The sequence below is a fragment of the Lissotriton vulgaris genome, chromosome 6 (genome assembly GCF_964263255.1).
Source record: "Lissotriton vulgaris chromosome 6, aLisVul1.2, whole genome shotgun sequence".
Taxonomy (NCBI): domain Eukaryota; kingdom Metazoa; phylum Chordata; class Amphibia; order Caudata; family Salamandridae; genus Lissotriton; species Lissotriton vulgaris.
Genome location: NC_141694.1, coordinates 1331085701 through 1331110606, shown reverse-complemented (window position 1 = coordinate 1331110606; position 24906 = coordinate 1331085701). Strand labels below are relative to the sequence as shown.

At 45.3% G+C, this 24906-nt stretch overlaps 1 protein-coding gene across 3 annotated transcripts in view; it reads right to left on the bottom strand.

Annotated features, from left to right (window-relative positions):
* LOC147708847 (MFS-type transporter SLC18B1-like) overlaps window positions 1-24906 on the bottom strand; it is a 721944-nt gene that overhangs the window by 424367 nt on the left and 272671 nt on the right. For all 3 annotated transcript variants that reach the window (XM_086927467.1, XM_086927468.1, XM_086927469.1), the window contains exons 8-9: window positions 16868-16969; window positions 3785-3876 (exon numbers count right to left, since the gene is read on the bottom strand). In XM_086927467.1, the coding sequence (XP_086783593.1) occupies window positions 3785-3876; window positions 16868-16969 (194 nt within the window). The remainder of the gene's footprint in view (window positions 1-3784; window positions 3877-16867; window positions 16970-24906) is intronic.

Here is a 24906-nt window from a genome sequence, read left to right as displayed (position 1 = left end):
AGGAGAGAATCTATCAGAAAAAGCTCATCTCATTAAACTCAGAAGACAAACTAAGTATATTGTGTTACAATAAGACCCCACTAGCTCAAGCAAAAAGTCTAGAGGACTGCCATAAAGGTATCCTGAGCAATGAAGAAAAATAAATTAAGGTTTTCAAGCAAGACAGTGATAATCAGGGTTGATACTCTAATAGTACAGAAAAGGATTCAATGGTGGAGTGACCTTTGACCCTGCTCACAGGCAGGTCACTCCCCACGCCACCACACAGCCGCCAGCTGCCTCGTGTTCTGCTTCCTGCCGCTGTCTGGTTCCCGCCATCTCCCGATCCTTTCCCACCGCTGCATCCCTGCGGCCCCACACCCCTGCTCCCCATTGGACACCCCACTCCCGCCTCCCAGATGCTCCTCCCTCCCTCTCCCCCTCTTATGGAGGCCGCGCAGCGGCCATGCCGCTGGCGAGCCAAAGGCGAGTCCGTCTGCGCCCGTCCGTGCCTGGACCGAGCCCACCGCCAGAAACCCTGGACCCCGCAAACGCCACAACACCAGACTCCGCTACGACGCCAGCACCCTCTACGCACTCAACGCCGGCCGTAACCACACCTGCTTCCAAGCTGCCCCCAAACGGACTCACAGACCTTTTTTGTCCTGCCACACCTGTAGGTTCACCTGCGACAGAACCACCAAACCTCCAAGGACTGGACCCAACCACCTCGGCTGTATACTCCTCAACACCCGCTCTGCACGCAAACACGCCGTTGAGCTATGGGATCTGCTCGACACCTCCGCCCCAGACGTGGCCTTCCTGACGAGAATTGGTGGAACGACTCCTCGCCGCCCGACATTGCCATAGCCATCCCGGACGGCTACAAGATCACCTGCAGGGATTACGCCAACAGAATCGGAGGAGGAATATCCATCGTCCACAAATCCACCCTCAAGGTCGCCACCCAAGCAGACGACACCCTCAACACCGCCGAACACCTGCACTTCCGGATCCACACCGACACCAACACCACCCTCAGAGGAACACTCATCCGCAGACCACCCGAACCCCGAGCTCAATTCAGCGATTCCATCGCCGACCTCGCCAGCACCCACGCACTCGCCTCCACGGACTACATCCTCCTCGGGGACCTGAATTTCCACCTCGAAAACAACAACAACGCCAACTCCGCCACCCTGATTGACAACCTCGCCAACCTCAGCCTCAGACAACTCGTCACCGCACCCACCTACGCCGCTAGCCACACGCTGGACCCCATCTTCTTCACAGGCACCCACGTTGCCTTCAACCACACCACCGAACTCCACTGGACCGACCACCACTGCATCCATTTCACCTTCAACAAACCACCCACGCACCACTGCACCCAACAGCTGCCTCGCCGCTGCTGGAGCAAAGTCACCGAAGACCAGATGATCACCACCCTCACCCAAAACCCGCCCATCAACGCCACCAACCCAGACACCGCAGCCCGCAACCTCAGACAGTGGATCGATGACTGCGCCAACACCCTTGCCCCACTCTATAAACCCTCCAACAACCATGCCAGCAAGAGAGCCACCTGCTCACCGACGAGCTGCAGTCCCCCAAACACGCCTGCCGGAAACTGGAGAAGATATGGCTCCACGAATGCCCGCCGGACAACCACGCAGCCCACAAGGACACCACCCGCAGACATCACCACCTCATCAGATTAGCCAAGAGGTCCTCCTTCAAAGATCGCCTGGATAACAATGCACACGACAGCAAAGACCTCTTTAGCATCGTAAAGGAACTCTCCAACCCCAGCGCCAACGACATACCACCCTCACAAGAACTGTGCAACTCACTAGCAATCTTCTTCCACCGCAAGATCGCTAACCTCCATGACAGCTTCAACACCATGACCGCCCGACCACGCCAGACCCCAGGTCCCCTGTGAACACCACCAGCACCAACCGCCTGACCTCCTGGTCCAAAGTCAACGACTACGAGACACGCAAGGTCATGAACTCCATCCACCTCAGGATCTCCGTCAGACCCGTGCCCACACCACGTATTCAACAAAGCAGACGCTGCCATCACACCCCAACTACGGAAGGTCATCAACATCTCCTTCGAAACAGCGACATTCCCGGAAATCTGGAAACACCCCAAAATCAACGCCCTCCTCAAGAAGCCCAAGGCGGACCCCAAGGACCTCAAAAACTGCCGGCCCTTCTCCCTGCTCCCGTTCCCGGCGAAGGTCATCGAGAAAATAGTCAACATGCAACTGGCCCGCCACCTGGAAGACAACAACATCTTGGACCAGTCCCAGTCTGGGTTCAGATGGAACCTCAGCACCGAGACAGACCTGATCGCCGCCACAGACGACATCAGGCGCCAACTAGACAACGGCAAAACATCAGCCCTCATCCTCCTGGACCTGTCAGCCGCCTTCGACACGGTCTGCCATCGCACTCTAAAGACACGCCTCCTAGAAGCCAGAATCCAAGAGAAGGCCCTTGACTGGACCACGTCCTTCCTCTCCGGTGGAACCCAAAGCGTCCGCCTCCCGCCCTTCCAAACCGAGGCCACAGACATCATCTGCGGCAACCCCAAGGCTAAGCCAGACGCTGTTCAACGTCTACATGGCCCCCCTCGCACAAGTGGCCCGCCAACACGACCTCAACATCATCTCCTATGCCGACGACACCCAGCTCATCCTCTCCCTCACCAAGGACCTGCACACCGCCAAAACCAACCTCCACGAGGGAATGAAGGCCGTCGCCGACTGGATGGGGAACAGCCGTCTGAAGCTGAACTTGGACAAGATGGAGGTACTCATCCTCGGACCCACCCCCACAGCCTGGGACGACTCCTGGTGGCCGACCACCCTGGGAACAGCACCGACACCCACAGACCATGCACGCAACCTAGGATTCATCCTCGACTCCTCCCTCTCCATGTCTAAACAGTTCAATGCCGTCTCCTCCTCCTGCTACAGCACCCTCCGCATGCCCTGCAGGATCTACAAGTGGATCCTGACTGAAACAAGAAGAATGGTGACACAGGCCCTCGTCAGCAGCAGACTGGACTACGGCAACGCACTCTACGCAGGAATCCCAGCCAAACACCTAAGATGACTACAACGCATCCAAAACACCTCCAGCCGACTGATCGTCAACGTCCCCCGCCACAGCCACATCAACCCCACCTGAGAGACCTACACTGGCTCCCCGTCGACAAGAGGATCACCTTCAAGCTCCTCCCCCACGTACACAGAGCACTCCACAACGCCGGACAACCCTACCTGAACAGCAGACTCAGCTTCTACACCCCGACCCGCCAGCTCAGCTCCGCCAGCCTCGCCGCTGTCCCCCGCATCCAACGAACAACCTCCGGTGGCAGATCCTTCTCCTACCTCGCCGCCTAGACCTGGAACACCCTCCCTACCCACCTACGGCAGACCCAAGACCTACTTGCCTTCAGAAGACTCCTTAAGACCTGGCTCTTCGAGCAGTAGCAGCACCCCCTCCCCTCAGCCCCTTGAGACACTCACAGGCAAGTAGCGTGCTTTACAAGTACTGTGATTGATTGATTGCACAGCAAATGTTCAGCATTTAGAGTGACTAAAATATCCCAATTTACCAATCTTAAATTTGTGATCCTTCTCTCCTTTACAGTCAATGAGTAATTAATCCGTTTTTTCTTTCTATTCATATTTAGCAGATAATACACAGCTCCATGGAGAAATCCGATAGCATGTTAACTTTTTTCACTTTGTGGTGCACTTAAAACAAATAAATAAAGTGAACTGTACCTTTTAATGTGCAGGAAAGGGACCGGTCCTAACAGGACAAAACATGCAGCTGTCCCCAAGCAACCAATGACAACAAACCATTTACGTACCGCCTAAAAACAAAAAATGCATCTTCTTCAGTGCACATTTATACATTTTACTTTGTTGTCCTTTTTCTGTTCTCTGGCTAATACTTAATTTGGGTTATTCAGCTCTTTACTGCCATACACTACCTCTTTCATGTTCATTTCACTTCTTATCTGGCACAAATATGGAACAACATTCATGGTACCTGTTACAATGTGGTTGGTGACTAATGGTTTCATCTGTAAGATTACATGACTATCTCTTGTTACATCGTTTTGGTGCATAAAAATATTCACAAAAAAGAATGAAAAAGAACCAATGCAAAGATAAGAAATGTTCTAATTACTTACCAGTAATTACATTACTCAGAGTACATTTTCGACTATGTCAATTACATAATGAGGCTGAAGTGCCTCATTATGTGCCACCCTTTCAAATCCAAAAAGAGTACTAAAGCCCCACCCACCCTCTTCACTTCCTGTTTTAGTTGACTGAAGGCACCAAAGAAATACAGATGGGATTGTCACCACAGGGCAGATGGAAGGTGCTAATTATTCTAAACGAAAAAGTACTAGGAGTAATGTAAACACAGTCCCGGGCACACGTTATGGGGACATAACAATGGTAGAAATGTCTCGTATTGTACCAATTTCTGTGGTCAACTCCAGTATATTTGTTCGAAAGTATTTAATAATGCAACAACAAAGAAACAACCAGCCAACACGGGTTTCGTCACATAGGGAATTGTCCTGTGACTTCAATTCAATTCAATTCAAATAAGCTTTATTCGGTTGGGACATACAACCATAAAAGCACAATATCTAATCACATTACATAAAAAACAATTGATAAAAAGTCGACATCCATAATGAAAATGACATACAAATACTGATTCCATTAAACATCATAAACTGCGTCAGTTCTCAATGTAAACAATAGACTCATAGCAGCATTACACCATTTTGGTAACAAAGATCCAGGACACGTAGGCTTCAAAAAGTGCAAAGTATAAAGTACATAAACTACATCAATTCTCCTAATGTGAACAGTAAAATCATAGCAGCATAACATGATTTTGATAACAGAGATCCAGGACACGTAGGCTTCAGAAAGTGCAAAATGTAAAGTGCAGGGTGCTTAATTAGTGAGACCATCCCTAATCATTGTGGATATGGTTAATTGCATTAGAACAACATACTCTTCCTGGCATTGACTGAACTTAAAATAAATGTAGCAGTATAGTAACAAATCTCAGGTTCTCTTTGTGCAAAAAGTAGGGTCATAGCAGCATTGGTGGTTTTGGCATAATACTTTTTAAACAATGGTTTAGAATAAGCAATTCTAAAAGACAGGTACAAATTGCATGAAAGTAAAAAGTGCAAGGTGCTCTGCTTTGTGTTCCCGTCACAAAGGCATTGGGAAACAGGGCGCTGTTCATCGTAGGGAACGCAACTAAATGATGCACAAGGCCTAACCTTATTCTGGTTAAAACATAGCGGTGGGAAAGTCTCGTGACAAGTGAAAGATATGTTTGGAAGCCCTCCGTATCTATATGCAGATGATAAAGTTGATACGTGGTTTGCTTCCTTACTATTTTCAGCACACAAAGAAAGGAGATAGGTCCTTAGCGGGGCCGAGGGGGGGCTGGACCCTATATGAAGCTAAACAACAAAATGTGCCCCCTCCCTCGATTGCTTCAGTATTGGGAACCCAATAAACACGAGTTAAATCAGGTCCGGTATATTTATTTATACCTCTTTTTTAGTGATTATTTGAAAAAAAACTACTTTTTCATGGCAGATCAAAAATACAACATACACAATTATTAACAAAATACATTAAGCTACATTGACACAATGAAATTGACGAACTATAATGTGAAAAACAGTTTCAAGTGTCACATCCCACAAATAATCCAGTGCTGAACCAAAAGCGTAACAGTGAAATAATTCTAATACAGACAAATCACGAAAAACGAAAAAAGAGAGCCAATTCAATACAAGAGCACAAAGGCGTGAGGCAATATATTTTTAGTACACAATGAATGTATATAGTTAGCTCTTGCTGGATTGCCGACGCGTTTCAAGTTTGGGCATGAAGTTTCCAAACTATCATCAGGGCTCTTGATTATGTTCTGTTGGAATGTAAAAAAATTTTTTTTAGTTTTAATACAACCAAATGGCCTCCTAAGAAAGGTAGAAGTACCGTTTGAATGAAATTAAAAGTACCTGGTTGTTGATAATGGGTTGGCCTGTGTGGCTTTCTATCAACGGACCGAATCCTTGATTTAGGGCTCAACCAAAAATGGCTTCATTGACAACACCACCCTAGAACAGAGGTGTTATCATCATTTAGAATGTGGTCTCCAGTGTACGGAATAACATCCCCTATACACTTTGCTAAATAGTAGTAAATATTGACGGAATCATACCTTGAGGTGATCGATTCCGTTGTCAATAGTGGAGGCTGGGGGGCGGAGGATTATCTTTACTCGTTAACCTGTGCATAAAAATTGTACCTGTTTATGATTAGGGAAACCTTCATGATTTACATACAGAGGCGCTCTAGTTTGCCAGAAATAAATGTACCTTTTGTTTGGGTCTTTGCAGCAAACCTCGTCCCCACTCTACTGCCCCGGCCGGGGCTGTAAGGAATCACAGGAATGTGAATTCAGTAAGTGCTTCGCAGACGCGAACAGTCGTTTGTCTGAAAAAACGCACAAGTGGTTTGTTTACTATGAGGCACACTGAATGAAAGGCTCCGGGTAGATAAGCCTAGCTGTTTATTCGGCTAACCTCGGGATTCCCGAGGTAAGCCGAATAAACAGCTAGGCTTATCTACCCGGAGCCTTTCATTCAGTGTGCCTCATAGTAAACAAACCACTCGTGCGTTTTTTCAGACAAACGACTGTTCGCGTCTGCGAAGCACTTACTGAATTCACATTCCTGTGATTCCTTACAGCCCCGGCCGGGGCAGTAGAGTGGGGACGAGGTTTGCTGCAAAGACCCAAACAAAAGGTACATTTATTTCTGGCAAACTAGAGCGCCTCTGTATGTAAATCATGAAGGTTTCCCTAATCATAAACAGGTACAATTTTTATGCACAGGTTAACGAGTAAAGATAATCCTCCGCCCCCCAGCCTCCACTATTGACAACGGAATCGATCACCTCAAGGTATGATTCCGTCAATATTTACTACTATTTAGCAAAGTGTATAGGGGATGTTATTCCGTACACTGGAGACCACATTCTAAATGATGATAACACCTCTGTTCTAGGGTGGTGTTGTCAATGAAGCCATTTTTGGTTGAGCCCTAAATCAAGGATTCGGTCCGTTGATAGAAAGCCACACAGGCCAACCCATTACCAACAACCAGGTACTTTTAATTTCATTCAAACGGTACTTCTACCTTTCTTAGGAGGCCATTTGGTTGTATTAAAACTAAAAAAAAATTTTTTACATTCCAACAGAACATAATCAAGAGCCCTGATGATAGTTTGGAAACTTCATGCCCAAACTTGAAACGCGTCGGCAATCCAGCAAGAGCTAACTATATACATTCATTGTGTACTAAAAATATATTGCCTCACGCCTTTGTGCTCTTGTATTGAATTGGCTCTCTTTTTTCGTTTTTCGTGATTTGTCTGTATTAGAATTATTTCACTGTTACGCTTTTGGTTCAGCACTGGATTATTTGTGGGATGTGACACTTGAAACTGTTTTTCACATTATAGTTCGTCAATTTCATTGTGTCAATGTAGCTTAATGTATTTTGTTAATAATTGTGTATGTTGTATTTTTGATCTGCCATGAAAAAGTAGTTTTTTTTCAAATAATCACTAAAAAAGAGGTATAAATAAATATACCGGACCTGATTTAACTTGTGTTTATTGGGTTCCCAATACTGAAGCAATCGAGGGAGGGGGCACATTTTGTTGTTTAGCTCCTTACTATTTTCAGCCTGCATTCATTCTTATGGGACAGGAAGGTACTCTTTAACTCCTGTTTGGACAAACCAGATGCTTCATTTTGATTTTCCAACATAGTTCGATCGAATATGACCCCAAAGGATTTGGCTAAATAATTAAGCCAGGGGATCTTTAGGTAATTATCCAGTCGCAGGCAATCATTAATAGTAGACTTGGTAAAAATGGTCTCCTCTTTTAACCATATTGATCTCCATAACTGAAGTGGTCTCAGGGCTATTAAATCCATCAGATAATTGAGACCAACTTCACAATGTATAAGCTCAGAGGAGGCTGAGACCGGGAGACATAAAAGCTTTTTTTAAAAAGAATTCTCTTCCATTTGTAAATCACAGCAAGATTGGTATCCCCAAAGCACAGCCCCATAGAGTGGAACCGATGTGCATCTTGCTTTATAAATATTAACTATGTCTTTGATACGGTAATCCCCTAAATTAGAAGCAAATTTAAAAACACCATATATGCTTTTCCTCAATTTGACCCGGAGATGTGACAATTCGTGGTTCTGTTTCCCATCCAAAGAAAAGCAAATACCTAAATAACAAAAATTATTCACGTTTTGTACTTTGTTGCATTCAATAAAAAAAGGTTTCAAACTCTTGTATTTCGGGCCACATACCATTGCAAAAGTTTTAGCCTTATTTATCATCAGCTTCCTCTTACTAATAAAAGCCGCAAACCCATCGATTAATCTCTGGAGGTCTACCAGTGACTTCTTCAGGGCTATTGGAGGTTGGAAACGTCCTGGTGTGCCGTGTGGAAATGAGGGTAGAGTGCACGAGGAAGTGTAAGACGCCTAGGCAAAGTGTTGCTAATGACGTCCAGGTAATGGAGGAGGCAATTAGGTGGGTGAGCCATACTGTGGGGAAGTACGAGACATCTTAGGGGACAGTATAAAGAACGTCAAGTGTCAGGAAAGAGCGAAGGCCGGGTGCGCCAAACTACTCGAGTTGGTAGGAGAGGACGAACAGACACTGGGGCCGTCTCGATATCCTTCAAATATATACTGTCGCATTGGGAAACTGACATTAGCTGTTATTGTTGGATGCTTATCATTTCCAATTTTGTACACTTGTTTGTTTCTTAGCCGTTAAGAAATCGCTGCGCAAAACCGTATAGCGCAATGAAACACGAGTTGGCGAAGGCTTTCGAGAATAAACTGAAGTGATTGTTCCAGAAAAGAATCAAGCATTTTTGTTACACTGCTATTGATATACTGTATATACTGTTAGTGTGTGCAGTAGATTGTTGTTTTGGTCTACCAGTGGTTATCCCCGCGCTGGGGAGGAGGGTGGCTCTCCCTACCCTTATGCACCGCAATCCTTACTTATTATTAGTGTATACTCACATGCGCACTGCCCTTGAGCGCCAATCCCCTCAGAACCACCTACCGAGTCGTTTCAGAGAAAAGCAAGGAGCTCAAGGTGAAGAAATTGCCCTACATGGGCATCCCCTAGCTCATGAGGGCTCATTTGATTAAAGCAAGATAGAGCAAAGGAAGGGTCCTAGGATGAGGAATATGAGAGAGCTAAGTACCAGTCACTATTGAGAATAGGATGGCGGCATTCTTGATATACGCCAGCAGGTGTTGTGAGAAATTCCAGGAACGCTGTGCAGAGTTGTTTAAATACATGTATGTGATCCGGAAGGTTCACATCACTTTTGGGAGGTACACCTGGGTGAGGTATGATGAGGAATTCAGAGCAAGTTTGGCTTACGATGCAAAGGGCAAGTGGAGGGGGGAGTTGGATAAGGATTTGTGACCTCATACCATGGGGCTATCATGGCCCACGCCAACGGTCTTGATGGCCTGTGGGTTGCCAGTGACATAGCAGCCCTATGGAAGCATCAGGAAAAGGACAGCCAAGTAAGAGAAGGGCGTGTTCAGCATAAAACAGACTCGTGCCTTAGGGGATTATTGTAAATTTAGACACAAATGTTCAAGAAATGCGAACAGGCACCCACATATCTATTGCAGAGGGAATGCAGGAACAAAAAAGGGGAAGGGGGACATTGGCAGCAGTAAGGGGACAGAGGGGGCAGTCTGGGAAATTCAGGCACTGGGGAAGGGCTCATATGCCAGTTAAATTGTATAGATTGGCATACTGATTGCAATGGTACGGGAACCTGGAGGACAGGGAGTTGTTGACAGCAGGGTTTCCCGATGGCATTACATTGGGGTATGAAGGTATAGAGATGGGCAGAGAACAAAGTCAGAGCGAGACCACCCAAAGGTGGTGCAAGGTAAGCTATACAAGGAAGTCATGGAGGGGCAGAACGTGGGCCCTTTCAACGCCTGGCCACAAGAGAGGTAAATTGTCTCGAAATTGGGGTATTACTGAAAAGGGAGAAGGGGAAGCTTTATACTGATACAGCACCTTGTCCTGGCCCCTGGGCCAGGCCATTAATGATTTCATTCCAGAGGATCTTTCTAGGATCTACTCTTCAATGGATGTGGCACTGGACATTGTGAGTAAGGCAGGTCAGAGGCGACTATGGCAAAGAGTGACATCAAGTCAGTGTTCAGGCTGCTGCTTGTTTCTCTCCAGTATTTTGAGCTGTTGCGTATACAGTTTGGGGAACACTGGTACGTGGATAAGGCACTGTCAATGGCTGGCATTGTAATATCTGTCTTTGCTCCACTATCGGATACGTTTGGAAGCAGGGATTAAGGAGGACATGGGGATGTGGCAGGCATTCTTGACTCATTTCAAAGGGGTGTCATTGGAAGGCTTAGGTGAATGACCGGACTGGCAAATACAAGTCTTTTCTGATTCTGCAGGAAGGACATGTTTTGGTCTGTAATGGCAGGTATATTGGTGTGTTGAACGATGGGTGGAGGACTAGAAGAGGGGTGGGAGAAGCATTGCCTTTCTGAAGTTGTTTCCATTGTTAATGGTGTGGGCTCTGTGTGGAGGTGAATTTGCAAACATAAAAGTGTTGTTCAACATGGACAACATGATAGTGATGGAGGTGGTGAACCGCCAGCCACCGCGTGAGGTGCAAGTCTTAAAGTTTCTGAACTTTTTTGTGCTGATCTGTTTATGCCAGAACATTTGTTTCGAGGCACGACATGTACCAGGACAAGATAATAACAGTGCCGATGCTCTGTCCTGTTTTCAGTGACAGAGACTCTGTCGTCTTGTTTGGGAGTGGGCAAGGACTAGATGGTGATGCCGGCAGACTTGTGGAAAGTAGGAGAGTAAGGATGCTGCAATTGGTAATTGGTTCCTGGGCCATTTCTACAAGATGGGTGTACGGTCAGGCATGGTGGGAGTTTTTGACATTAGGGGTCCAGAGGAGAAGTTGGGACAGCCACAATGGCAGACGGCATGATGATGTGGGGAATTCAATGGTGGAAAAGGTGGAACAGGGTTGGTTGAGGGTAACCATCACCAGGAAGCTTTCCAGTATTGCTTCCCTTGGGAAGCATTTGTGGGTTTATGTGCCTTCGACTGGAGAACTGGGTTAGGGGCTAATGGAAAGTTGGGCGGGGAGGATGGTAATGGGGGTCGGAAGCAATTACCTCTGTTTTGGCATAGCATGCTTGTATGCATTAAACAATCCACCTAGCAATGCCTGATTTAGAAAGAGCTTTGCCTTTATGGGGTTTGGAGAAAGCAACAAAAAGTTACTCTGTTTTCTGAAATGTTTCAGTCTTGTCAATATGATACATGAGGGCTCATTTAACATCTGCTGTATGGAGCGACACTTCCGCAGCTGAGTCTGGTTGAGGGAAAAAACAAGAAGTCCAATGGATTGAAGGAAGTGCAACTGGGAGACTACTTTTAGGAGAAACCTGGGGCAGGTGCGGAGTGCGACACTGCCTCTGTGTATTTGGAAGAAAGTTTCTTCTAAAGTTAGTGCCTGAAGCTCGCTGACATGCCTAAGTGAAGTGATGGCGACCAGAACTGATACCTTCCAAGAGAGAAACTGGAGAGAGTAGGAGTGGAGGTATTCAAATGGAAGGCCCATCAGTCTTGTTAGGACAATGTTAAGAGTCCATGTCTGTGCTTGCGGGATCCGAGGAGCAATAACTCTTTTAAACGCTTCCATGAAAGTTAAAATTATAGGAATTTTGAAGACGAAAATGTGTTGCATATTCTGAAGCTAGAGACTCTAGATGTAATCATATGGATGTGAAAGCTAGTTCAAGTTTTCAGAGGAGGCAGGTAGCAGACAATGTATTGTACTTAGCTAGCTAGTAGGCCAATTGGTTTCGAACAACAATAGTAAACGATTTTGTACCACTTAGCCGCGTAACATTCACGAGTAGTAGGCTTGTGCTCCTTTTAAGAATGTCCATGCATTGGGGTGGACGGTTAAGTTACCCAAACTCTAGGACCTCAGGAGCCAGATTGCAAGGCTGAGTGACTTGGGGTCCGGGTGTCTGATTTCACCATGGTTCTGCATGAAAAGGTCCAGCCTGTTGGGGAGTTTATCGTTTGGAACTACTGAGAGTTCTATGAGGGTAGTGAACCATGGTTGGAGTGTCCATGTGAGAGCTAATAGGCTGAGGGGGACAGATGTCTGCCAAAGCCTCCGAACCACAAACGTAAGTAGTGGGAGAGGAGGAAAAGCATAAGCAAATATCCCTGACCAACTGATCCATAGTGAATTGCCCCTGATAGTGAGTGTGGGAACCTGGAGGCAAGGTTTGGGTATTTGGCATTTTCTGCTGTTGTGAAGAGATCTATGTCCGGCAGTTCCCAGCATCGGAAGTAGTTCAGAAGGACTTGAGGATGAAGTTCCCCATCATGGACTTGTAGCTGCATCCTGCTGAGTAGTTTGGCAAAGTTGTTGTCCACTTCCAGTAAATATTCGCTAACAGATGGATCTTGTATATGAGGGCCCATCTCCAGATGCTCTGGGCTAAGTGAGAGAGCTGAGGGGACGGGTGCCCCCTTGCTTCTGAAGGTAATGTGGTCATGTTTCCCGTTTTGAAGAAGGCTACCTTGTCAGTGAGGTTGAGAAGAAAGGCTTCCTACACAAGGTTAACAGGTAGTGGTACCAGATAAGTTATGAGGAGACCCGTGTGTCTAGGTGTCTTCTGGCCTTAAAAAGTCAGGACCTGTGAGTAGGCCCCACCCCCCCCCACCCCATAACGGAATCATCCTTTTTGATTGTCCTCTGCGGAAGTGGGGCGGGAAAAGGCCATTCCTGTAACCGGTTGTTGGTGTTCCACCATTGCAGAGAACAATAAGCTTAATGGCCCACCAACACTAGATCATCCCAAATGACCCTCCACTTGAGACCACTGGTGCACTAAGCACTCCTGCAACTGACGCATGTGTAACCTGGCATGGGGTACTATTGAGGTAATTTGAATTTTATGGTCAATTGTGTCCCCTAACGTAGACCCCAACGGCTCCATGTACGTGCTTCAAGTACATGTAATTTCCCTCCATGACCAGATATGAAGACGCAAATACATTTGCGTCCAACGTTAACATGTCCTCTTTCAGATCCACTATGAATGGATCGATAATTCAGTTCCTAAGTATGCCTTGCCACCGTCCTTACATGGTGCACTTTCACGTTTTCCTGGCTCTGTTGAGTTAGGCCCTGATTTCTGCCATCGAGCCCTTTCTGCCTTCTGCCTCAGAAAGCTACAGCCTGGATCTGCATCCGTGACCCTTGCCTTACTCCCTGCGCGGCGAGCGGTGCCCGGCTCGGCCTGCTTGCCTGCCAAAAACCCTTTAGCCTTCAAGTTATCTGCTCCGCTCCTCGAAAATACATTCCTGTCTAGTGATTTAGGTAAACATCCCCCCAGCTGCAGAGCAAAGGGCCCGGCCTTTCTGTTTCCGTGCAAGTAATTCATTGCTCCAGTTACCATGGTAGGCCCATGGCCCCTCGCATTACACGTAGACACATATACACGCACTAGCAGTCAGTATAGAAAAGCCTCTACCCGAAAGACCTTTCCTTCTAGATAATACAGTTCCTCAAACACAAGATATCAGATATGATTGGGTTTAGGTTGTTCTGACACGCCAGACTTCTGTCTCCTCGTTTGGAGCTAAATGTCAAGTCCCCTTCACCCTCCAGCTCCACGTCAATCACACGTCATGTTGCCTGCGCACGCATCCAGCCATATACTTCTGCTGACACTGCAGGATTCCTCTATGAATCCACCCACTTGTGACACTTTCATGTGACGTTTCTAGCACACACCTCCGTGTACGCCTCCGTGCACGCCTTCTGTTACGCACATGTGTTCTTATCTCGTTTTCTTTCAGCTGTTACGCCTTCTGTATCCATCACCATTGTATGCATTGACTATATATATTGTACACTGTTAATAAAGCATTGTCTATCCCTTCCTGAACCTTCGTGGTGATGGAACATGATACCATGGTTCGAACCATTCCATTACATGGAATAAAACCCTTATAAACTCAGACTCCACGGACTCTGCCTCTCCTTTTGATTGAGCTATTTTATTGAACTTATACCGCATAGAAATTCAGTATACGGTAAATCTTTATTTACCACACTATGGCGATAGAGGAGGCCATCATGGAGAGAAAACGCATGACTTTCCTAATGGTGACTTGTTTGCCTGGTTGGAACAGAGGGATGAGTGTCCAAAAGACTGTATCCTGGTGGTATTTTGGTAGGCCATGCCCATCTCCGAGTTGAAGATTGCCCCCCAGATAAGGTTGAATCTGGAGGAGCTGGAGGTATGATTTTGAGGTGAAGCCTAGTTTGTGTAGTAGATTGAGGGCGACCAGAGTGTGTTCAAGGCATTACTGATGAGTGGCACATTTGATGAGTTGATCGTCCAGATAGGTGAAGGCGTGGATGCCTTGACTGCATAGGTGAGCGGCCATCACCGCGAGGCACTTGGTAAAAACCCTGAGTCTGGTAGTGACTCCGAAAGGGAGCACTTTGAACTGACAATGCTTTCTGCTGACTACACATATGAGGTATCGGCGATGTGCCAGATAGATTGGAAAGTGGAAATAGGCGTACTTGGTGTCGAGTGCGGCCATAAAGTCACTATGTTTTAGTAGCAGGATGACATCCTGAAGAGTGACCATGTGAAAGTGCTCTGTGAGCAAGTATTTGTTTAAGGGCCTGAGGCCCAAAACTGGTCTGAGTAACCCAGCCTTTTGGGGGTTCAGAAAACTCCTGTACCCTGTTAATGGTGAGGGATGGACTCTGTAGCTCCTTTTTAAAGGAGCGTGTGTACCTCTTCATGTGAAGCTGTTGATGTTGTGGGGAGAGTTTGTGTTTGGGAGGTGGACTAGTGGGAGGTGTAGAAGTGAGCTACAGATAATAACCATGTTGGAAAATATCCAATACCCACTGGTCAGAGGTGACGTGCCACCAAGCAGGAAAGAACCCCTGAAGTCGACACTGACTGGTGTTATATGGTCATGGGGAAGGAGAGGTAAGTTAGGGCTTAGCGCTGGTGGCAGCTCCTTTGGGAGAGACACCTTTACCTCTTCCTTTGGAGTTGTTACCTCTGTAGGAGCCTCGAAAATAGTCTCTGGGTGTAGTGTGTTGTGCGTGTGGACGATGGTATGAGATGGAGGGTTCTGGGGAGTTGGTCTTTCAACCTCCACAATAGGCTGCGCAGCAAAAGGTAGGGGTTTGAAAGGTGCCCATTTCCTTAGCTGTCTAAGCGCCCTTCTACATTTTCTCTAATAACTGATCAACCTGCAGTCCAAAGAGATATTGACCATCGAAGATCAGGTAAAATACATTTTGCTGGACCTTTGGTTTCAAACTGGAGATATGGAGCCATGCATGCCTAATGTAGCAGCAGTGTCCGCAGCATGTAGGGCGCAGTGTATGGTGGACTAAGCATGAGCGAATTTTGCGGATCTCGCGTTCGCGAATTTTGAGGATTTGCGGATTCGCAATCCGCAAAATCCGCGAATTCCCGCGAATTTGCGGATTTTTTTTTTTTTTGTGTTCGCCCGTGTTTCTGCCAGTTCGCGAGGGTTTTGTACACTTTCGCAAATTGCGAACTTACCTGTCGGGTCGCAAGTTTCGCGAACTTGTTGTTTCTACGTGTCCAGCCTGTTTGGGACACTCTTCTTCATCACTGCCACTCTCTGTCACCACTGCCACTCTCTGACTACTCATGCCACCCTCTGGCCCACCCATGCCACCCTCTGTTTCATCACCACACCCTCTGGTTGTCCAGTGTACATTATTTTCGGCAAAGCAAAGCACACCTTCCCTGCCTCAAGTGACCTGAATTAATTTGGGGCTGATTCATGTGTCACAGAATATTTTTTTAGCTGGCACCTGCTTCCTTAGTGCGCCCTGATTAGTGATCTTTTGCACTTGCTAAGTGCTTTCATTGTTGCAAAATTAGTTACAACACCTGCCCTGCCCCAACTGACAATAATGAATTAGGGGCTGATTAATGGATTTTAACTTCCAGCCTGGCTCCTGCTTGTCTCCCTTAGCTGTAATTCAGGACCTTTGTGGCATATGTGTAACTATTCTGAGATTCAGAGCAGGGTCACATAATAGTTTCAACTGGCAACTGAACTCTGGAGGGGCCCCTCAGGAAGCACTCCAGGAAATGGCTACTAATGATGAGCCTGAACTTTTGAACCTGGTAAGTAGTTACTTTCAGTTTTGCTAAGATCGTATTTCTGCAATTTTGCACTTATTCGCGGGGCGCGAACTCACGCGAACAGTGCGAGCAGTGCGAGCAAAATCCGCAGCTCGCGGATTTGCGGATTTTGCGGGAAATTCGCAAATCTCGCGGATTGCGGATTTCCCGAAAATCCGCAAAATCCGCGAGCGGAACGGATTTTCCGCCCACGCCTATGGTGGACATAAGTTCTTGTCGCCCCGATTTGTTGGGAACCACGCCCCCAAAAGTGAGCTTGTCTGAAAGGTGAACATTTCAGTAACATTAAAAGGGAAAACATAAAGGTTGCAATGGCGATCCCTAGTGACCTATGAATGATATCCAAAAACCAATGTGTTATTCAATCTAACATATTACACAATAATATTCGTACCGTTTTTGCATACAGAATAGTAATATATCATACTTACTGGCTTTTTATCGCTTATTAAGCCTAGCAGTGGTGATGAAAGTGCATAGGACACTGCAAGACCAAGGAATACCAACCCCACTTTGCCAACTGGTAAATGGAACTGTGGATACAAAATTAATGCATTTGTCAAAACTACACGCATTCCAATTTTCCAGTTATAAAAACAATACATTTAGGGCCAGATGTAGGTAGCCTAATACCGGTCGGTAATGGCCGAAATTACCGAATTTCGGCCGTTACCCTCCGGTATTAGGCTTTTTAGATCTAGGAGGCCAAATTGAAAGATTCGGTAATTTACCAAATCGGTAGTTTAAGGAATCAGTAAATTACCGAATCCTTAACATACCGAATCGGTAAATTACTGAATCCGTAATGTAGGGAGCACTCAAGTGAGTGCATTTCTGAGTTGAGGATTCGTTATTTACCACCAACTACAATTTGGTGGTAAATATCGAAAACCTTTGAAAAAGCAAATTTGTGCTTTTCCAAAAGTGCCATGTGGCAGACATACATGCCCTTAGGGCAGGTATGTGTGCCACATGTGCACACATGCACGATTCAGGGATGCAACAGGGTGTCAATGTGACACCCTGCCACCCTTGAATATGTGCCCCCCTAGTACCGATTCGTAAGAGTGAATGGCTTCCCATTCAGCCTAGGGGCCTCCACGCCCATAGGAATGAATGGGAATGACCGAATCGGTAAATACCTATTTGGTAAATACCGATTCGGTAAATACCGAATCGTAACGATTCGGTAAAAGTTACTGAATAATTACCTATATACTATTTACCTATTCTTAAATACCGAATTGGTAAAATTCGGTATTTAAGAATAGGTAAATAGAGATTACCTACATATGGCCCTGTGTTATTTGGTTTTCTATGAGTGACTGGCATAGAACTATGGAAAATATGCCTGAAAGTTGCCAGCTAATTACGTATTTTTAATGCCATGAGTAATTAAAAGTAACACATTTGTAAAGTAAATATCAAATTACCCCGCAAACAAATGTATCTTGACTTATTAGGAGATGGGACTTGCATTCAATGTAGAGTCACTGTTAAAGTTGCCTGACTAATATTGTCGTATTGCATATGCGATTTAGTTTAATTATTACAAGGATTTTAACATACCCACTGTTCACATTTTAGACAAAAATGAAATAATGGTTGCCACGTTTTAATGTAATAAAAATACACAGACCTAAGCAACATTTAAAGCAGACATGTCATGCTAAAGCCCTGCATGAAAGCTACATCAAGGAACAAGCATTTGCAGTGCAATAGGTCTCGCATTTGCGAGAGTTTAAGCTATTGGCATTGTAAGTGTCAATACTTTTTATTTATCTGTTTTGATAATTAACACATGAATAAAAGGCATTGACATTTACAATGCCAATAGCTGAAACTCTTGTAAATGCAAGACCTATTTCATTTCAAAGAAGCAGCTGCCATTGTCCCGGGCTGCTTGGAAACTGAAAGCGCACATGGTGCGCTGAATGTTGCAGGAAAGCATGTTGTGTCTGCAGTAGGAGAATCTCATTAAAGAAAATAGTGCTACAGACTAAATAAGACAGACCATGTAACAACAGACGTAAAAGGGCCAGTCCCCATGGGCGGTCACAAATTAAGACAAGGCGGTACTAAGATGGACTAACAGGCCTATTAACGAATCAGAAGCCAGCAGCATGTACAAAGGGAAATGACACAAGCCAATGAAAAATATGGGTGGAGGGTGGGCTGAGCTTCAACTCCAAACTTGAATACAGCATGCGTCGCAGAACAGCACATGAGCTGCCCAGGTTCGACCGAAAAAACACTGCAATCTAAATTAAAGGAATCTGAAACAGCGGCTTTAGAGCTCCATTGAAAGCAGCACTCTGGGGAGGCCCAGAAACGAGCTGAATGGAATTGGTGCGGTCCAAACTCTGAATGTGCAAATACGTGCCGTAACACTTGCCACAGCAGTGCAATTAAGAGTTCATCCTCACAGAATTTGAAATAACCATAGGGACTTGGGATTTTCAGTTCTAGTTTGCAAATAATTTCCTACTCCATACAGATTAATGTTCACAGTTCCCACAGGCTGTGAGCAGGTGGTGAATGGGGTTGGAGGGCAGGCGGTGAGGCAACGAGAGGGTAGAATGTCAGTGGTGAGTAGTGATGGAGCCAGGCAGAGGGGAGCCATGCATGCTCTCCCATGCCGTAGTATGGGACCAGGCTACACGTATGCTTTCAACCCATTTCCGATGCTTCTGTGATTTTAACAACTTGATTTTTCTGGCCAGTAAAATCTGATAGGGCCTGGTGTTCACAAAACCAGGTCATCCGGGTGCATGAAGATTGGGACACCAAAAGACACCTGACTTACAATTGGGCTTTAATAGAGCAGGACAGAAGGACTCAGAGTCAGATCAAATGGAATGAATGGTTAACACTTTACTGAATTACATTTTGGTTGCTCTCCTGGGCCCCTTCACATTTGGCAACGTTGCTCTTTTCTGAAGGATGATCCCCAGAAATGAGCCTCTGATTTAGCAAACTAACTGTGTCCCCCATCCCTTTACTACAATTGTCTCTGACACAAGTGAAAATCTCTAAGGGCTGCATGATCTTTTGCTGACTTAATGGGGGTTTGGTGTCATGGGGTGGTGGCACAGTGAGGGTGAGATTGGCCCTCATGTAAACAACAAACCTGGCCCCTCAATTCCTGGCTTGGAACTGAAAAAGCAGCTATAATTGGGGTGCAGTGAGCCCCTCAAAAACCTGGGGCCCGGTGCCCCCGAATCAGCTACATTATTGATGGGTACACCATTGTCACGGTTTGCGACTCGTAAGTAGTCAATGGCAGAGATCAGAAGTGCCAATCCTGAAACCGAAGAGTGAGGATCCTCCCAAACAGACGCAGGTGCATGAAAGGGGAGGAGAGGGGGAGACTGAAGGGGAGAAACCATCAGACAACAGCAACATTGCAGGATCCAGGGCAGTTCATGTCCCTGTTAACCTAAATATTCTGGGTGCTGAAGGAACTAGGATATGACCAGCTCCTTTTCCAGAGCAACCACAGGCTTTGGGTACACGCTGTGATCACTGGATGACATCATGAAGTCAAAATCATACATGATAGATACCTCAGGAGGAGATCTAAACTCACCATAGTCCTACTAAAGAACAAGAAGTAATAAATAAATACTCGGATTTGTAGAGCACGGCAAATCAACACCTGGGGCCATATTTTTAGGATGGCAGTGCTGCAACAGGGAGCGAGACATGTGTAATTAACAATTGCCACTAGGACACAGGAACCTATAGCATTTAATTTTATACCTCATCAACTAGTGGTGGCTCCCAGCAGCTGCTTCTCCAATGAATGAACGCTGGTGGGACACATCTAAGCCCATGAAGTAGCTACATGCCTCATCCTAGAGTGAGAGGTGTACTGCAACTCCTGCTTCTACATTTTTCCCATTTCTTAAGAAGAAAGAGCTTGGAATCCTGAAAGGAGTAAATCTAAGCATGATTGTCGCAGAAGTGAAAAAAGGACCGAAGCAGTAGTTCAAGCAAGCAGTCAAATCACCAGAGCACAGTGGACTTTTGTAGATGTCCCTTTAAACAATCAATTTCAATCATTAGCGGATGAAATATCGGGTTTACATGCTAAAGAGGACAGGTTCAGGAAATTTTGTTCAGTTGCAAATCTTTAATCAGACCAGACTTTAGTACAGGATCAGAATCTGAGCCCGAGTCTTTACAGTCAACAAGTGTTAGGCAAGATGGGATAGAGCTGGGAAGACAAGTGTCAAGCAGAACTAGAGAGAGATCAGAATATCTTCCTGACCTACCCAAATTAAAACCTAATGTACTTTTGGAGGTTCAGAGGTCATATAAATTCCAAGAGAGCAGTTTCCTAAGTAAGACTAAAAGGTGGACAGGCTAGACAAAACAATGGCTGTTTTCCTCAATGTGATGCTGCTGTTGAAGAGAAAATGAAGATGCTAGGGAGGAGCTTTCACACAGGCAGGAACGAGACAGACTCAGTGAACACTTAGATTATGCAGGGAAAGTCTGTCACGAGCTCCACCTCCCCTGTACAATACGTTGTTTTTTTCAGGACAACTGAAAGATGCATGTGCTAGAAAAGTTCTTGGTAATTACTCAGGCAGCATTCCGGTCCATCATTATTTTACACACTGGGATGGACTGTTCCCATGAGGAGCAGGGTCCGTACTGATCTGCTTAAGGCGAGCCTTTGTCTAAGAGTGGCACAGTGGGTGAAAAACAATGGGTTGGAATGTTCCCCGGAAGGATTGTCAGTGGTTATACTTTTTGCAAGCCTTCCTCCCATCAACATTTGTGTGTATTATGTAATGCTCTATATGGCCAAGGAAATGAAGGGGGGCCCTTGCTCACTGTGCCATAGGTTTCAAGCTGTACCAGTCTGGGGTTGCATATGGTACCTTATGGATGGGACCTAGTCTGGGAGTTCGGCATGAGTTTTCCGATGAGGAGCACAGGTGTACTTATTTGCACATGGCGTGCCTTTGTCTAGAACAGCACAATGGGTGAAAAACATTTGCTTAAGGCGTGCCTCTGTCTAGAGCGACACAATGAATGAAAATCAAAGGGTTGGAATGCTGCTCCGAGTAATTGCCAGTGGTTAGACTTTTTGGCAAGCATTCCTCCCATCACCTGCTGTATGTATTCTGACCAGCCAAATAGATGTGCTCTGTATTCGCAGACTGGCTTACAAAACTCCAAAATGGGGAACTGTAAGATGAGCCTCATTCCCCATATGGAGGTAGCAAACATACAAGCACAGATTATTCGTCAATCGGACAATTTTTTGTTATTGGGGTCTACTTATTAACGAGTTAGTTGACTGTAGTGTCGCTGTCTCGTTCCTGTAAAAGTTTAAGGGGTTCATTAAGCTGCCACCTAACGGCCGGCCACGTCTTCTGCATCATGTCATTCTGCTGTTTCTCGTTGTTCTTCATGTCCTGCAATTCACATTTTCGTTCTACTATAGTATTTTTTTTTTATTCTGTGAACCAACTCATGTGTAAGGTGTAGTGTGTGGCAGTGAATCGTGTCCTGCAAATTCAAAAAAAAAAGTCCAAGAGGGTCATAATCATATATCTGTAGATCCGGGTCCTGCTCAGACCTGCCTATGCTACACAATGGGTCACTATGAGGCTAGGTTGGGAGAGAGAATGGGGTGAGCATGGGGGGTGCTCCTAGGGGGCGTTCGGCTGGAAAAAATAGAGCCTTTCATTTGGTATAAATCTATTACTTATTTAACAACATGACCTATTTGTATCTACTGCCTGCTCAGATATCATCTTTTAATAAATGTGGTTGGTTCTTTACTACATATTCCAATCCAAATCCTTTAACGTCTATATGTGTACCCCACCTTGTCTTCTGTTCTTGCTCCCTTTTACCCAATCTTTTTCCCTATTACCAGCATCCTCACTTCTCCTTCATTCTCTCCTCTCACTCCATCCATTTTATCTCCTGCCCTATATGCCCTCCCTCCTTTTCACACTATATTTTGTCTTTGCTCATATCTCTCATTTACCTCCTTCTTACCATTCTCTCCAAAAGCGTAATATATGTCCTCTTGCTGTCTTTTAACCCTTTGGCTTGTTCTTATCTCCACTCTCTCCCCCTTACTTCCATGGCCCCGCCCTCCCTTTCTATCTCTCTGCTCCCAATCACATTCTCTTTTTTTCCCTCTTTTACCTTTGCCATCCTTGGCTCCTATTCTTTCCTCTTTTGTTTTCTCTCTGCACTTCCCGCTTACACGCTCCCTTTAACTCTCTACACTCTTGTCTCTCGCCCCTTCTCTTCCCGTTCCTCTTCTAATTCCTTCTTGGCATTATTTGTTTCGCCCTATATTGTCTTATGTTTTTTACAGCACTGTCAGTAGTGGCACCGTAGCTAAGAGAAAAAGTCAGTGAGCCAAGGGAAGAAGCCCCAGAAGTAGCTGGAAATGGCAGGCAGTAAAAAGCAACGAAACACTGACTTTGTTTTGCTTCCACTGCTTATACTAATGAAATATTAACACAATTACAATTGGGCGTAGGAAACACTTATTAAGCTTATTACTATGTGTAAATTTATTAGGAAAGATTAGTGTAAGTACAGTCTTAAAGCCTAGTATTTGAATAAGTTGGATGGCACCAGCCAATCGAAGTTTACAAATTGTTTTTGTACTTCAGCTACTATAACCGTTTGTATGGTTGGAATTGTAAAAGATAAGACAAGATAATAATAACGCATATGTTTTATCAATTGCATATCTTCAACATACTGCTAGGTTGATTATGCCATGCCCTGCACCGCCTAGGACTTTTTTATCTGTCGGTGGCTGAGTCAGATAATTGAGTCTGCTTAGCTTAAAATTAAACATCTGTCGTATTTTTATGAAAAGTGCAAACTTGTTTTATGTTCTCAAAATAAAACATTTTACTGACTGACAGATAAAAGAAACATGGAGAAATGAATAAAGGTCAGTATATTTCACTGGGAACCAAGCTTTAAAAGTCATCTTTGCATGAAAGTGGCTCTGACATGGCACCAGCTCAAATTTTGCAGGTATTGCATTCAGCACATTAATGGCAATGTATAAATACAAATAATTGGTCAACATTATGGGTTAAAGCATATTTTGTGTTTGTACAGAAGACTGGGGGCACTCACTCCCAGACATGATTCTTGATCCTGCTTAAAGCTACAAGGAGCCCTGAGCCACAGCTTTTCTGATATTCTCATGGTACTTTGGAATGTTGTTAATGTGCCTGTTGGGTGATGCAAGGCCGGCATTTGAATGGAAATCGCCAAATAGCTGCAAGTCTCCCAGGAACGGCTTCCACCGTACGTCATAGAATGAGGGCACAGGGAACATGCAGCATTGAGCCCAGGGACACAGGAACATGGTCAATAGGGACAAAAGGACAGTAACCACCTATTGCAAGGCAACACTTTCTATGGGCTACAGACCTCAATACAAATCCTTACAGACATTTCATAGTACTCAGTCAACAGGGCTCCACAATTAGAGATTTTCACAGATCCTAATCAGAACACCAGGAACTCGACAACCTAGTCGCGAACACCTAGCCAGACCAGATGAATATGGGTTCCCACTCAATGTACACTGTCTTCTGTGAAGAACAATGACCAAGACACATGTCAGGACTCAGGTAGACCCAGGCACACAGTAGCTAAAACGGGTAAGGTAGAGGGTCCTAAAAACCCAAACCCCATCGGTGAGCCACAATGCAGAGACAGCCAAACACGCACTGGCAAGACCCACAGATTAGTTTGGAAGTTCACATAAGATATACATTGAATTATGCCAGTTATTACCCTGTTGAACATGGGAGGTTTCATTGCAGTTGATTTTAAAACAAGGAAACTTAAAGTGAGCAGATGTCAAGAAAGCGATATGACAACAGTGGCAACTCAATCTCCATTTTTATCAAGGCAGCTCAACCCTTTATAATAGGGCCTCTGGAGAGAACCAGGATGTTGAAGACATAATCAATGTTTGGGTGGAAAGGTGTCATCCTTGAGAACAGACAATCCCATTGCAGTGACGATATTCTGAATATTGTAATCATAAAGTGTGACTGAGTACCCATTAGTTACTGTGCTTTGTGTGGCTGTCCTTGAAATTTGTGGTTAAGGAGAGTTCGAGAGATCTCAAAAGTGACGAGAGTGACGTGAAGACAACCAGGGTATTCTGCTTGTTATGGTGTAAGAAGATGCAAGTTCTGCATACGTCATCTTGAGAGTCGTGAAGAGCAAAACAAGTAAAAGATATTAGCCTTTCCCTCAAAAGTAATTTTGAAACGATCAGTTGCATCTTTAGATGCAAAGCTAGGTACATGATGCAATCTCACAATCTGCAGAGATTAATATGGCAGTTCATCCCTGTATCTAGGACCACACTGCACACCTTTGGCTACCACCCAAACCTCAGTGATAACCAGATTGGGCAGCTCCTTCTGCTGAGGGGTAAATTGCACAT